The sequence below is a fragment of the Pelodiscus sinensis genome, chromosome 1 (genome assembly GCF_052426305.1).
Source record: "Pelodiscus sinensis isolate ZL-2025 chromosome 1, ASM5242630v1, whole genome shotgun sequence".
NCBI lineage: Eukaryota > Metazoa > Chordata > Testudines > Trionychidae > Pelodiscus > Pelodiscus sinensis.
In genome coordinates, this window is record NC_143052.1 from 256,452,575 (window position 1) to 256,468,373 (window position 15,799).

The window sequence follows — 15,799 nt, forward strand, 5'->3', positions numbered from 1 at the left end:
CCAGTTGATATGTTTTTTCAGCTTGACTGTGAAAAAAACAATAAATACTCTCTGGGAGTGGTTTTCTGAGCAGCTTTGCGCCCATCTTATAGTAGCTCTATCTAGATTGTATTTCCTTAGTTTGTTTATGAGAAAGTCATGCAAGACAGTAGCAAAAGCCTTACTAGAATTCTACCACTTCTTCCTGATCCACAAGGCTTGTTACCTTGTCAAATAGTTACTAGGTTGTTTTGACATAATTTGTTCTTGACACATCCATGCTGACTGTTACTTATCTTATTATCTTTTAGGTTTTTGCAAATTGATTACTTAATTATTGGATCCATTATATTTCTAGGTCCTGAAGTTAAACTCACTAGTCTGTAATTCCATGGGTTATCCTTATTTCCCTTTTAAGAGATGGGCACTATGTTTGCCCCCTTTCAGTCTCTGGAATCTTTCCTATCTTCCATGGCTTCTCAGAGATAATTGCTAATGGCTCAGATATCTCCTCAGTCAGCTGTTTAAGTATTTTAGGATGCATTTCATCAGACATGGCGACTTGAAGACATCACACTTATTTAAGTAATTTTTAACTTTCTCTTTCCCTTTTTTAAACCTCTGATACTACTTTAATTAAGTAAGCAGTTTTCACCACTGTGGGACTAGGCATATGGAAACTTGACAAAATCCAACAACGTGCACGGTGGCATCTGCTGTTTTAGCTGACAGGGCTCTGGATTCAATCATCATTCTGTTCCCCCCGTTCTCTCCTGAGGATTAGAGAAAATGTCTGAGTAATCAATGTAATATCTTTCTGGCAGCTATTCTGCACGCTCAATGTTAATGTGCCATCTTGTAACAGATTTGGCACCTTGGTGTATTCTTAGTTCTCAGACCAGCAGGGCACAGCAGGACGTACTCAGCCTCCAGAAATGCATGAGGCACCTTATATAAAAATCCTGCTTCAAGAATTGAACAGTGGCCCTAGTGTATTCTTGGTAGTATTTTATTAACTGAATGTTCACTTGAGTTCTTACTGTCTTTTGATTTGGATTTGAACAGATAATGCCTTGCTTGTGTTCAGGTGCCCATCCCTGACACAATGCAAAGGTCTATCACAGTCCCAATCCCTGCTTTAGGAAGGAGTACTTCTTGATAAAGCACAGGTAACACAGGTGGTGCAATGTGTGCCACCATCACATTGTTTTCCCTGCTCGTGCGTTATTCTCCTTCCTCCACTCTGCAGCTGTATTGTCTACTTAGATTGTCATCCCTGCACTAAGATGTCTTTTGTGCTGTGTTTGTGCACTACCTGGTACAATGGCATCCTGCTTCATGACTTGGGCTCCTAGGCAGTTTGAGGATGGAAATACTAATAAAAATTCTACTGCCCCAAAGTACATGGCCAGGTGAAGATGAGAGAGCGTGCTTCAACAAGCTAACAAACTGTGGGAGACACATTCCTCTGTTCTTGTTGGAGTTCTAAGAGGGATTATTCTGAGGTGGAACATCTCCACACTGCATTATTGCAGGTCAGTGCATTACATTAGCGGGCTCAGTTTGATCCAAGGTAAGAACAAACCAAAGACCATGACTTGCTAGCTCTGACTTTGTTGTACATTTCTGTAAATCAGCAGCTAGGCAAGGTTTGTTATTATCAGTGTGCTTTGGAGCAAAGAGGAACAAAATGAGCTCATAATTCCAAACATAGGCTTTCATGAGACAGCAAAATAATACATAAATGAATAATCAATTTTTTAGTGTTAGGTTCTTACGCTAGGTCTAGTCTAAACTCTTTTATTGGAAAAAGCTACACAAATTGCGCTCTGCAATTTCTGTAACTATTTCCAGTTGCTTTTCCAGAAGAGGTCCCGTCTAGATGGGGCCAAATGGTGGAAAAGCCCCCTCTTTTGGTGGAGCCCTTATTCCTCATAGAATGAGGTATTCAGGGTTCCCCGAAAGAGCGTGTTTGCTCTTCCTCAAAAAAAGAAGAGCCAATGCGTTCCCTAGACGTGGCAGAGTTTTTCTGGGGTATCTCTGGAATCCCGGAAAAAAAGCCATTCTAGACGTACCCTTAGAGAGAAATGCGATTGTGCAGGATGTAGAGTAACTGACCAAATAATTTGGCAATCCTACTTAGATCTAACTCTCTGTTCTACTTCTTTGGCAAATTATGTCTGTTTCTGTTGATTGGTAAGTTAGACTTTTTTTGTCCTCCAGTCTCATTTTACTTTATTTTGTAGGTACTGGGATAAAGAGGTGCAAAAAGCTAAAAAAGAAGCAAGAACACCACATTTAACAAAAGCAATCGTACTTTGTTATTGGAAATCCTATTTAGCTTTGGGATTGTTCACATTGATTGAGGTAAGAGATGGAAAATATAATATAATGTGTCTGTGGATATCATTTTACATAATAGCAATGTAATTCTTGTCCCAGTAGGCATTTGTGATGAATACTAGTGATTTCATTCTGTGGCCCAACTTTCTTGCCATTTATATTTTCTATCTGCCATATAGTAACAGCTACAAACTCTGTACTTTTGTTTTTCAGAGGTGAGAATGTTGCCCCTTAAATCTCTTTCTCTCTCTGTCTCTCTGTCTCTGTCTCTCTCGCTCTTCGAGAAATATAATTGGACCACACTCTAGCTACTAGATATTGAAAACACTGAGGGCTGGTCTACATTACTGGGGGGATCAAACTGAGTTATACAATTTCAGTTGCATGAGTAACCCAGCTGAAGTTAAGTATCAGAGGGGTAGCTGTGTTAGTCTGAATCTGCAAAAGTGGCGAGGAGTCCATAGGGCCAGCTGAAGTTGACGCATTTAGATCCACTTACCATGGTATCTTCACTGCGGTGTGTAGATGGGAGATGCTCTCCTATTGACTCCCCTCTTGGTTCTCATTTTGGTGGAATACCAACATCAACACAAGAATGATCAATGGTGGATTTATCGAGCCCACTGCTGGATCGATCACTGTGCATTGATCCAGCCGGTAGTGTAGACATGTCATAGATTAGATTCTCCTTTCAGTCACAACAGCATAGTAGTGGTATTACACTGTTATAACTAGGGATTTCAGCAGAGCTGGGAGGGAGGTGGGCGGCAGTCCCTGCAGCCCCACTGCTGCATAGGGCCAGGTGCTGGCAGAGCTGTGGACTGGAGTGATCCCCAGCCTGGGATCCCATTTAATTGGTAAACTGGTTTAACTTAACATTTAGTCAGTTGACTGATTAAATGGCATTTTACATCCCTAGTTATAACTGAAAACATGTTATTTCTGTGGCATTGCCAGCCCCATCTGTCAAGAAGTTGTTTCTGAATTCATATCTTCTACAGGTGTGTACAGTGCAGTATCCATAGGTCAACGGGATGAATCATAGAACAACCTTTCTGCTAAGTGTAACTATGACAGAAAATTACCATGTGATCGTCAGAAATTAAAGGATATTTGTATTTAACTTCCGAAGCTCAACGGTGTAGCTGAATTAGTCTGTACAGGATAGACTTAAAAAATGAAAACTGGTCTGGTAGCACTTTATAGACTAATACATGTTTTATTAGTCAATAAAGTGCCACCAGACCAGTTTTTGGTTTTGTATTTAACTTGTTATGATAAAATGAAAGATTTTATCGGTGGCTTAGAGAACTTTTGAAAAGTTTTTAATTTTATATTTTAATACTATTAAAATACATGTTTTAATACAGAAGTCCATTTTTTCTGGGTTATGTGGCAATAGAAACTGAGTATTTAAAGCAAGCTAATAAAGAAGATGGGTGTGCCAGAAAATTCTTACTTGCCTTGGAACAAACTTGGATAGAAAACTAGAGAATAAATTATTTTTGTTTCTTCCTCTCTCCCTTCTTTCTTTTAGGAAACAATCAAAATAATTCAGCCTGTCTTTTTGGGAAAAATTATTAATTATTTTGAAAATTTTGATCCCTTGGATGTTGCTGCATTGAATTTTGCATACATCTATACAGCTGCTTTGTCCGCATGTACATTGATTTTAGCCATAACACACCACTTATACTTTTTTCATGTACAACGGTCTGGCATGAAGTTGAGAGTAGCAATGTGTCACATGATTTATCGGAAGGTAAGCAACCTTTCATTTTTCAAATGTGTATGTATATTAATTAGTTATTAGAGTAATTAATTTCATATTAAGAATGTGAATTATTTTTCACTCTTGCAATAGTTTTGAAGACATGGCTTTTGAAGGACCAGGGTATAAATCTATATGCATGAAAATCAGACTTAGCATTATATGTTTGTGTGTGTGTGTGTGTGTGTGTGTGTTGATTTTTTTTAATACTGCACTCACATATTATACTATGTAATTTTGTAGGCTATTTCCTGCGGCCCAGAAGATATGGGGAAATGGAACTGCTGAGTGTGTGCTCTTTCTCTTCCACTTTAGATATGCATTGGGAGAGTGCCCCTACCCCCTGCCTTACTGGCTCAGCAGGAAGGAAGTTTGGTCAAACAAATAGGGAAACAACCAACTCCTGGGAAGGGAAGAGGAGAATTCATGTCCAGAACATGGCGGAGCTAAGCCCTTCTTGTGCCTCAAAATGAATGTGGGATTATGTTTGGAGAGCAGGGGCAGAGTTGTGTCTGCCTCTTTGGCCATCCAGAGAGGCCTTTAGGGGAGTGGAGTAGCTCACAGCCTTCTCCTCTCAATGTAAGGCCTCTCTAAGGCTACGTCTACACTGCAGAGTTTTTGTGCAAAAACTCGTGGAGCATCCACGTTTTTGCACAAGAAAATTTACAGTACATCGTAAGAAAAGAGGGCTTTTTGCACAAGAGTTATTCCTCTTTCTATGAGGAATAAGTCTTTTTGTGCAAGAGCTCTTGCACAAAAAGGTGTGTAAGGATGGCAAACAGGGGTTTCTTGCACAAAAATAGCGTATCGGAAAAAGCACAGTTGCTCTCTTGCACAAAAGCACATCACTTTTCCGGTGCGCTTTTGTAGTGTGGACGCTCTCTTGTGCAATAACTTTTTGAGGAAGATCTTTTCTGCAAAATGGTTCTTGCGCAAGAAGCCTGCAGTGTAGATGTAGTCTAAGTGTCCAGGGGTCCCTTACAGTATTATTGTCCCAGCCTCTCTCCCTGTAGTTCAGCTGTTTTCCCAGGATGCCGTGTCTCTGACTGGGATCAAGTAAGATTTTATTTCTTGACAGGTCCAGAGGGTTTTCACTCAGTTCAGGTTAAAAGGAGTAAGAACAGGAATTTAACAGTAAGAGGAATACAGAAGTATTAGACTGTTGCAACATGTGTATGATGTCCAGTGCAGATGAAAGCTCAAAGGGCCAGGTCCCAGAGCTAAATTTGAATTGGGAAGTATCTGGTGAACTTATTACTGTAAGAAGAGGAGAGCTGAAGTCTTTACAGACTGAATTCCCCCTTAGTACCCGTTGCCTCCTTCGTGCTGAGAAGAGTTAGTTAGAAATAAGTCATAAGGATTAGGCTGAAGAAGATTTGCCCTGAGTTCCTGGTTATAGTGAAGTCCTTCGACTCTGTACTGATCTAAAAGCCCAACTAAAAGCCTGCTATGAGAGTGGGGGTGGGCAGATAGTATCATAGAACCATAAAATATAAGGGATGGAAGAGACCTCAGGAGGTCATTTCATCCAAACCTCTGTGGACCAACCCCGAATAAGTCATCCCAGCCAGCCAAGTGGGGCCTTAAAAACCTGTAAGGATAGAGATTCCACCACTTCCCTAGGGAGCCCATTCCAGTGCTTCACACCTCTCCTAGTGAAATAATTTCCCTAATATCCAACATAAACCTCCCTCCATTGCAACTTTAGACCATGTAATTACCCCCACTGAAAGTTAACAAGTTGCTTATTCCACTCTCCATCTTCATCTCTGCACTTACCTCATTTAGAGTGAAGTGAGAGGGAAAAATGTGGGAATAATGTCTGAGTTCATATTAGTCTGGTGTATTGTTTTTATTCACATATTTTTCCTTCTCCATCTTGTAATATAGGTTGAACCTCTCTAATCCAGAACTCTCATCCAGAAGCATCTGTCATTCAGAATGATTTTAGTTAGCTGGATGTCCACTTTTCATGGTGTTCCCAAGTTTTCCACAGTCCCATAAAGTTTGTTTACAGCCACCAATCCTTGCTTTTAGTGTTCTGTGCTGTTATTTAGCTCTAATTGACCCCTAAATGTCCTCTAACAGCACAGTAAGCATTGGAAATGTTGGTAATGCTGCTAGACAATATTGACTTGCTGTGGTCCAGAACATTCTCTCATTCAGAACTGATCAGGTCCGAGGGTTCCGGACTAAAGAGGTTTAACCTGTACTTTGGAAATTATCCTCTGGGAACTCAGTTGTAATATGGCACACTACTTTCTTGTACATGAAGATGTCTCTCAGGAATTAAATTACCCTACTGATCATCATAATACACTTTGTTTGAAATTCATGAAATATTCATGTCGCGAGTGTTGTTTGTTGCAGTGTTGATATGCGCTTGGAGGGCTGAAAGGCAAAATGTTCACATTCTGCACTGTTATTCCTAGGCATGCTTAAATAGAAATTAATCTGTGTTCATCTCATAAAATTTTACTTCCCATGGTGAAGGTTGAGGTCATGGCAGAGCACTGATATACTTTGCAATCAGTTGTTCTCATTTGAGGTGCATGGATAAGTCACACTTTTTATCAATCATTGATCTACACTTTTGAAAGAGAAGCTGAATGCTAATTTCCCAGTACTTTTGTGGCATTCATCAATATCTATAGTAAATACAACCATTCAGTGAGTGGTGGCTGGGTGTCATTATGTGTGCTGGTTTTGTTAACATAGTAAATAACAGATTCCTAGTATTGAAGCTTAAATGGTTGTAGTTACTTAAATTTTTGAACTCCTTTCCCCTTCCGATGAAGCAATGGAAAACTTGTTTTATCTGCAGAACAAACCATTATCTATTTGTGATATCAAAACTCCAAAAAGATCTTTTGTGTACGCCAAAAAGTATTAGTAATAAGATGCTTCACCCACATAATCTGTTGCAAAAATGGAATTAGAATCCAAATTTTATGACTAGTTCTCAGTCCCTTACTGTAACACAAAGACCATCAATGTAGTGCTTATTTTGAAAATAATTGGCTTTAGTTTCTATGGATTCACAGCAATTTGAAACAGGGAGAGAACAAAGATCTAAGAAGGGAGACCAGAATTAGTTAACCTTGCTGAAAAACAAATTATAATCCGTAGATTAATGTCAGAGAACAAAGTAGAACTGCCTATAGTAGGAGGAAGGAAATAGACAGAAGACCAATGAGCTCATATATGAAAGAAGGCAACGTTTTAGAAGATGACAGCATTGGCTGTAGGATTTACCCTACTTCTCCACAGCAATCATTAATGATTTTAAATAATTATAGCCTGTTCTTTTACTTCCAAATATAGCCCAGTCATGTGTTTTACAAGGAGTTGCTACTATATGGAAAATGCAAAGGGATATTAACCAAACTCTTTTTGTGTTAGAAGGAGATAAACGTTTGACAAATAGAAATATTTTCAAATTAAGGTGTTTTTTTAAATAATTTGTAACTAAAAAAAAAATCAGCTTGGTAAATGTTCTTCAATCTCTCCAGAAGTTCTTTTTTGCCTTTAGAGTAAATCTGACAATTTTCAGGCCAGACCAACATTCCTAGCCAGTAATTTAGTGGATGGGGAGAGAGATAAAATAGTTTTTTGTGGATTTTTTTTCCCTGGAACCTGGTTACAATTTTAAGACTATTGCTTGGTGTTTGACATTGCCACTTCCCTAGACTTAGGTGTAGGCTGGTTACTTTTGTTGGAAAACACAAATGTTTCTCTGCAATGTTGTTTATGATAAACATGCTATGTTGAGTGCAGCTAAGCTGCAAGAGTTGCCAATAACTAAAAGAAGGCTTCTCCTCTAGCCACAGAGTGGTAGCAAATGATAGAGTGAACATCAGGAATTGCTGTAGGTGTGCCCAGATGTGCACCTTCTTCAACCCTGAGGCAGTCTTTAGAAACTGTACTATTAATCTGGGAAACATCTGTCTGATTGCTTTTTCTGAAGATACCAGCCTGGATCTTTGTAGGATGGGCAAGTTGGGACTGCACTATTTAAGCAGGTTAGATGGGAACTAGAAAAAGAAGGGAACGTTGGTGAAATATAACACACTAACCTAACTAGTTAGATATGTATCTAAGACCACTTTGAAGTTTAGACATTTTACTGATTAACTGGCTGTCTTTTCTATTCACACAGATAACTGTGCTTAAAGTTAAGCACATGCTCGTGTCTGTGTGGGATCATGTCTTTCAGTTGTATGCTTTTAGGAGATGAGATTATTTGGCAATATTTTAAGTGATAATGCAATATAAATAACTCCAAAAACTATTTGAGCTGCCTTTTAAAAGTATATTTAAATTATAAAGTGAGCATCATTAAAAATCTTGGCATTTCCCCTCCTGCATCTTCATAATTATAGTACCTTTATTTTGATATTTGCAGTGTCCCTATTCTTATCATTGGAAGATTGGGACAAAGCCTCAGCTGATCAAATTGAGACTTTCAGAAGAGAGACTTCCAATCTAGTTTTGCTCAAGTATTCTTGATGGAGGATGCATGTAAAGCGAGGTTTTTTTGAGGGTGGAGGGTGGAGAGGGGAGTTGGTTCAGGTTTAATATTTTGCCATATTAGCTTGATTAGTTCCAAGTAATTTCTGGAAATGCAGAGAAAAATAGGTTTTTAATATCAATTCTGATCCCCCCAAATATTATTCTATGTGTGTTCATTACTTCAGAGCGAAATCTTAATCACAAGCCAATATTTTAATTCAGGCCTTTCAACTGCAGTTCCAAAAATTCTCATGTGTGCTCGTCTTAAAAATACCTTATAATTTGTCAATAGTACATCCAGGCTTTGGAAGAGATGACATATCTATTCCGATGCCATGTAATATATTAGTTAATTTAAAATGCTTGACTTTTTTTTCCCATTTCAGGCGCTTCGTCTCAGTAATACGGCTTTGGGGAAAACTACCACAGGTCAAATAGTAAATTTTTTATCAAATGATGTGAACAAATTTGATCAGGTAAGACAATTCTGGTAAGGAGATAAGAGATGGATGTAAGCTGAAATATTTGAGCAGTACAGGATATGAGGTTTTACTTCACAATCGTTGTTAAAGTGACAGCTTAGGCCCATAATTTAGTATTGATTGTTAAACATGGTTTTACCAAACATATTAATAGCAATGTCTTCTTGAAATTGAAAAAAAGTTTTCTTTTTGTGTGTAGATATACAGGCAGTCCCCGGGTTACGTACAAGATAGGGACTATAGGTTTGTTCTTAAGTTGAATTTATATGTGAGTTGGAACTGGCTCCAGATTCAGCCGCTGCTGAAACTGATCAGCGGCTGACTACAGGAAGCCCTATGCAGAGTTGCTTTGCCCCCGGCTTCCTGGAATCAGCCGCTGATCAGTTTCAACAGCAGCTGAATCTGGACTTCTGGGACAGAACAGCTGGGGCGCTGCCGGGTAGGTCCCTGCAGGACCAACCCGGCAGCACCCCAGCTGCTCTACCCCAGGGGTCCCGCAACAAAAGCCTGGTCTGCTGGGGGGGGGGGGGCGCACTAGCTGCGCCCCCTCACCCCCCAGCAGACCAGGGAGACCTGAGCAAAGCCGCGGAGGCGCAGAGGTCCCGCCACCTCTGAGGCTTTGCTCCTGTCTCCCTGCTGTGCACAGCACGCCTGGGGTAGAGCAGCTGTGCACAGCAGGGAGACAGGAGCAAAGCCGCAGAGGCGGGGGACCCCGCCGCCTGTGCGGCTTTGCTCCGGGGCAAAGGGGCAAAGCCGCACGGGCAGCGGGGTCCCGCCGCCTGTGCGGCTTTGCTCGGGTCTCCAATCTGTGCTGGGGAGTCCCCCCCAGCACACCAGGGAGATCCGGAGCAGCTTTTCTTGCCCCGGAGGACGCGGTGGCGGGACCGGTGCGCTCTGGGCGGTCCCGCCGCCCACGAGCTCTGGGGCGAGAAAAGCCCCGTTCGTAAGTGCGGATCCGAAGTAAGTCAGATCCGCGTAAGTCGGGGACTGCCTGTACCTGCTGTGTTTTTAAACCTCTGCATAGTGCTGGTCCATGTAAGTGTGATAAAGTCAACTTTGCAATTAGCTGAATTATTTGAAAAGCTTTTGGTTTTAGTTTTTAAAAGGTTACGTTGAGTGAACTGAAACACATTTTAAAACTCTTCATTTTCGTTTTTAAGTTGCAATTCAACCAGGATTATTGTAATAACCAAGAAATGCTTCTATGCTTTATAATAAGGTATCCTGGGCTGAACTGATATCCCAAGGCTATGTTGCTGTTGAATTAATAGGCAGAACCGTACTGTTATGTGTGTTATACTAGAATATTTTAAATGTAAACAAAATATTTAAAAAAAACCCACAAATTCATTAAAAGAACATTATTAAAATTCCAAAGTCAAGTGTACAAAAGTTAGAAAATGCATTACAAACTCTAATTTCACTGCTTTTCCCCCACACAGCCCCCTCTGGTTCAGTGCATGGGAAGGATGGAACTCAATGGACAGACACTCAGTGTTTTGTTTAATCAGTTATGGCCGCAGGTGTTATGAACTGTGCACTATTCAAAATGTTTCCTGAATACAGATGATTCATTTTGTCATAAATTTGGTGATGATGGCCCATGTGCAGTATGTTCAGCACTAGGACCTATGGAAGGCTGGATCATATTCAGGATAGATTTTTCAATGACTTAGCCCTTCAACTCCAGCAAATTTCTGCTAAATGTGTGTGAACTGTGATATATTTTTTCAAGGGCATATTATATGGGCTAATTTGGGTAGATTTTCCTGGAAATGGCAAAAGGCACATTAGATACAAAGGCCACATTTCAAAGACACTTCTTTAAAAGAAAAGGAATGCTAGAGCTTCTCAAATAAAAGACTGGTGTAATTTTAACAAAGGCAAACCATATTTCCCCCAACCTCATTCTCAGAAATAGCTGAACAGTTTTGGCTGAAATTTTCCACAAATATTCTTTCTAGGTCAGACTTTCACCTTAAGAAATTTCAGTTAAAAAGATATTGGTATTCAGTGAAAGTATACAGTCAGAGATACCGCTATGCTGATAATTGTAAATTTTATAAATGAAGCAAGAAAATGACAGGACACGTGTTATACTGATGGAGTTGTCCAGGAATACAGGATATTCTAAGGTTTCTGATACATAATTTTATTGATGTCCTAATCTAATAAACTGAGGATGCTGATTTTTAAAACTAAATAAAGTTCTAATAACTGGGCTGTGCATCTCTCTCTCTCTCTCTTTCTCTCTCTTCCCCTCTCCCCCTCCCTCTCCACCCCCACTGATTTTATATCATAATCTTTCTGCAGGCTTATTTTAAAATGTCTGACAGAAGCAAACATGGCACCCCATCTTTACCTTTCCTTGACCGGAAAGCAGAAAACTTCCAAATATATTTATTTGAAAATTATATATATTTATAAGGGTTTTATTGTTTTTGTCTTGTTGTGTCTTATTGTTCTATTGTTTGCCTTTTCAATTCATGCTAAAATCTATTTTTATATCTTAAATAATTGTGCAGGCAACCATTTTCTTACACTTTTTATGGGCTGGACCTCTTCAAGCTATAGCAGTAACTGTGCTTCTGTGGATTGAAATAGGCCCATCGTGCTTGGCAGGAATGGCAATTCTGATTATTCTCCTTCCTTTACAAACTGGTATTGGGAGGCTGTTTTCTTCACTAAGGTAAGATGGACTCTTATGGTGCACATTATTGGTGCAGGTTTTGAAAGTGCATGTGCTTGGAACTTGTCATGGCAGAGTTTCTGTGGACTAGGCCCTTGGTTCAATTTCCAGTTGTTTGCCAATATTTTCAAAATGTAGCACCTAAATTAAGAGGTATGGTTTGCAGAAGTGATGAGCATCCAGCAGGTCCCATTTAAGTCACTGGGGCCCACTTGGGGGTCCAGTCCTTTTGACAATCAGATTGCTTATTTGCTTGCCTACACATGGACTTGTAAGTCTACTTATAGGTGCCAATTTTGAAAAAACTTGGCCCTTGATATCTTGCTGTATGGGCATTTAAGGACTTGATTTATTGTGGACAATATTAGTCCTCGCAACAGGAAAAAGAAAATGCCTTGATCTCTGAAGATGATAAAAGATGTTGCTGTCAGAAGGTTTAAAATTATTCTTATGCTAGGCTCCTCATCTGCAAGTATGGTACCTGTGGTTCAGAGTCAGGGAGAGTGGGCTCCCTAGGTTTCCAGGAAGAGTTTTTTTTATATAATGGCTCTGTAGTAGCTTTCCAACCAGATTCAGATCTTATGGCCTTCCCTTTCCCTCCCACCTCGTCCCCAGCTATCTTCCTCCTCCCTAAAAATCACATATTACAGAAAATTGGATTGTTTTTCTTAAATGATAATGTTCTAGTAATGTGTTAAATTAATAACTTACTTTACAAACATATTTTGTTTTAATTAAGTATGTGTTGGCTTTGTCTGAGAATGTTATTAAAGCTTTTTAATTTGTGTTACCAGTGCATGGCTGTGAGCTTGGCCTGGCTCTTCTTTATAACATAACCTGTTACAGTGTGATTAGTTTTCTACATTGTTTTTATATAATAAAAACTGTATGGCTAGGTACTGATGTTTCTATTTGCTTTAAGATTGGTTGAAGGTAGAATTTTATGAAAATAGTCAAACTGACATTGCCTTTGCATGGGACTCAAAAGTCTGGAAATTGCCAAATTAGAATGCTGTTCCTTGTGCATATTCATTATGAGACAGTCTTCAGTTTCATGGTTGCATATTATTTCTCAAATAAAAATAGTTTTTTCCCCACAACTTTCGTTAAACATACAATGTGCTTTTCCAAGGTGGTAAGCATTATTATCCCCATTTTACAGATGGGAAAACTGAGGCACAGAGAGATTAAGTGACTTGCCCAAGGTCACACAACGAGGTAAAGAAATTCTCTTCTCTAAGGTATGTATTCTAATATTCAGTCAGTGGCCATATACTACTCAAAGTTTTTGCAATCAGCAACAGGGGAAGGAGATGTTAATGAGGAAGATCTGTATCTGACATGTGTAAGTCTCTCTTTATTCAGGAAGTGAAGCTGAAGTAAACTCCTACCCTACAGTGATTTGTAGGCATTGAGGGTACTGCATGAGCAAAAGCATCCAATGCCTATTTTTCAAGATTAGGTATTTTATTTTGTAATGTCTTGAGTAAGGCTAATTTAGTATACTTGTCATATAAATAACCTTTGTGGTCTCCGAAACACTGTATTATATGGCACTACTGGTAGTTGCACATAAACATAAACATTTATACAATATGTATGTATTATACTGTATTATTTGAAAAACAGTTTGTGATTATGAAATTGAAGACTGTATTGCAAATATATGCAGGGGAGCAATATTCAGATTGTGTGAGTAATCTTAGCATTGTAATTTTTGACTTTTTTAGGGCTTAACCATGTAATGGTAGCATTCTCTTTAAATGTTCTTTAAACATGTAATTTGTATGTGCGTAAATGAAAAAAAAAGAAAAAAATAATTTCGCTATTGGACTAAGCACCATTCATGGTATGCACTATCCCATGCACTGTATGTAGCTGGCACCATTAAAGCCAGTGAGAGTTATGTTATTGTCTTCACTGAGTGTAGACTCAAGCACTTGAAAGGACTATATGAGGGAATCTCTCATTCACAGTTTAGGAAGCCTACAGGAAACCTTTAGCTGCACAAAAAGAACTGTACCAAATTTGGTGTGAGGGCATACATGTGTTGAGCTTAGATTTGCCATTTTAAAAAATCTGAGGCCAGATCTTGTGTTGATAAAAATTATCATAGCTCCATGGCAGTCCATGAGAGAGACTGATTAATACCAGTAAGAATCTGGCCTCAGGGGTTCATGTGCAAATGTGACTTGCAATGGATAATAACTCAGCCAAATAAAAAAATGCTTCTCATTGAGGGCTATTACCATTAGGAATGTCAAATCTCATTTAATCAGTTAACCAGTTAAACAATATGTTCAACCAGTTAACTGACTAAGCAGGATACCACATGTGGGGGGCCATTCTGAGGCTGGCAACCCTTGGCCCTGTGGGGCTGCCAGTCCCCAACCCCACAGGGCTGCCAGCCACCCCTAACCAACCCAACCAAAATTCCCCAATTTAAAAAAACCTAACTTAAATCTTTTTTTCCCACAATTACAAGGAAACACTGTACTTTACTTTCCCTAGCCAAAATATATACAAGTATTAGTTTAACACAATATTTCATTAATTAGTTTATCTAATATAATTGGGACTGGGGCCAGATCAGATAATCAATAGTTTGGATAATCTGGAGAGCTCTACCTGGGCATCAGGGCTCCAACTTCAGCTGAAGCCGGAGCCAGATAGCTTGGGGCTGACAGCACAAGCTCCATCATCTGGGGCTAGGGTGGCCAGTCATGGTTCATTTAATACAGAGAGCTGGATAATGGGAACTCTATTAGGTTTTATTTCTTCACAGAATGTAGAAACAAAAGATTCTCTGTACAAGCACAAATTTGACATTTGTCCATGGCAAGTGGATTTCTGGGATCCCTGATTATAAGCAATAGGAAATAAGGGGTTAGAATCGATATGTGTAATGCAACCTAAACAACAAATCCTGCTATCATATTTTATACAGTTATCAACATGACTTTTACATTGTTTCCTGTTCTCACTCTGTTTTACTTTTTATGCCAATTTTTTATATTACTTTTGGAAATATCCCTGATGATTTTAAGACTTGAACTGTGGAAATATAGGTAGTTAAAATTTTTCTTTCTTTAATTCTTCCTTACCAAAGGTAGGAAGTATAATAGATTCCTACTTCCTTTCCTGGAGTATAAGCAGAGTGTAGGGAATAATTCTGGGCACTCTGGTGCAGGTGAAAACAAGTAGAGGATTTATTGTACATCAGCGCTGGTGGAGTACCAACCAGGGGTTAACCTGGAGAGCACTAGTTAATCAAAACATTACATTGACTTATATAGGCAGCAGGTGGGCAGAGTGGAAGCAATTTCATAGGTTCTGACAGCAAGATATAATGAGCACATAAGCCAATAAACTACAAAAGTTACACAGTATCTCTGCCCACCGCCAATTAAACATCTTATCAATAATACAGATAGTTATTCTTAACAAGCTAAATAAGCCAACATAAACAAAAGACATGTTGATGGCAACTTTTGTCTGCTGAAATTATGATGCGTCTACTGCGGGGGGTGATACTGCTTTGCATTGGCACAGTCCTTGGGATCCAGGCTTATTATCTAGGGTTAAAGAAGACAGAGCAGCTTCCGTGAAGTTTGTTTTGGTACCAGCCAGGGTCTTATCAGAGTGAGGCCCTCTTGGAATGTGGTTGCCAGAGCGACCAGGGTCATGGTAGCTGCATTCTCTGTGCGTTCCCAGGCCTGAAATTTAGGATTTAAAAGAGTTCTTAGCAAGATACCATAGACTGCCTCAGTTTACCCCTACACAGGGGTCTGCTTTTCCTCTTGTTGTCCTACTTTTCAAACAAACTGCTGGTTTAGGTAGTTGTTGACTGAGCTTACACTGCTTGCTTGTGCAGTGCCAATAGCTCAGAATGCAGGGTGTCGTTATATTTGAAGCTGGTCAAAACCAAGAGTTCAGTTATTTTCCCCTTCATTTGTCAAAATAATTTAATTTGAATAACAATTTTCTCACCAGGTCTAATTATAAATAATTACTGTTAATGCT

The 15,799-nt window shown here is 39.3% G+C and overlaps 1 protein-coding gene across 1 annotated transcript in view; it reads left to right on the forward strand.

Moving 5' to 3' along the window:
• Positions 1-15,799, forward strand: part of ABCC4 (ATP binding cassette subfamily C member 4 (PEL blood group)) — a 210,620-nt gene that overhangs the window by 31,164 nt on the left and 163,657 nt on the right. The window contains exons 3-6 of the mRNA XM_075918815.2: positions 2,226-2,346; positions 3,860-4,084; positions 8,992-9,081; positions 11,613-11,776. Coding sequence (XP_075774930.2) covers positions 2,226-2,346; positions 3,860-4,084; positions 8,992-9,081; positions 11,613-11,776 — 600 coding nt within the window. The remainder of the gene's footprint in view (positions 1-2,225; positions 2,347-3,859; positions 4,085-8,991; positions 9,082-11,612; positions 11,777-15,799) is intronic.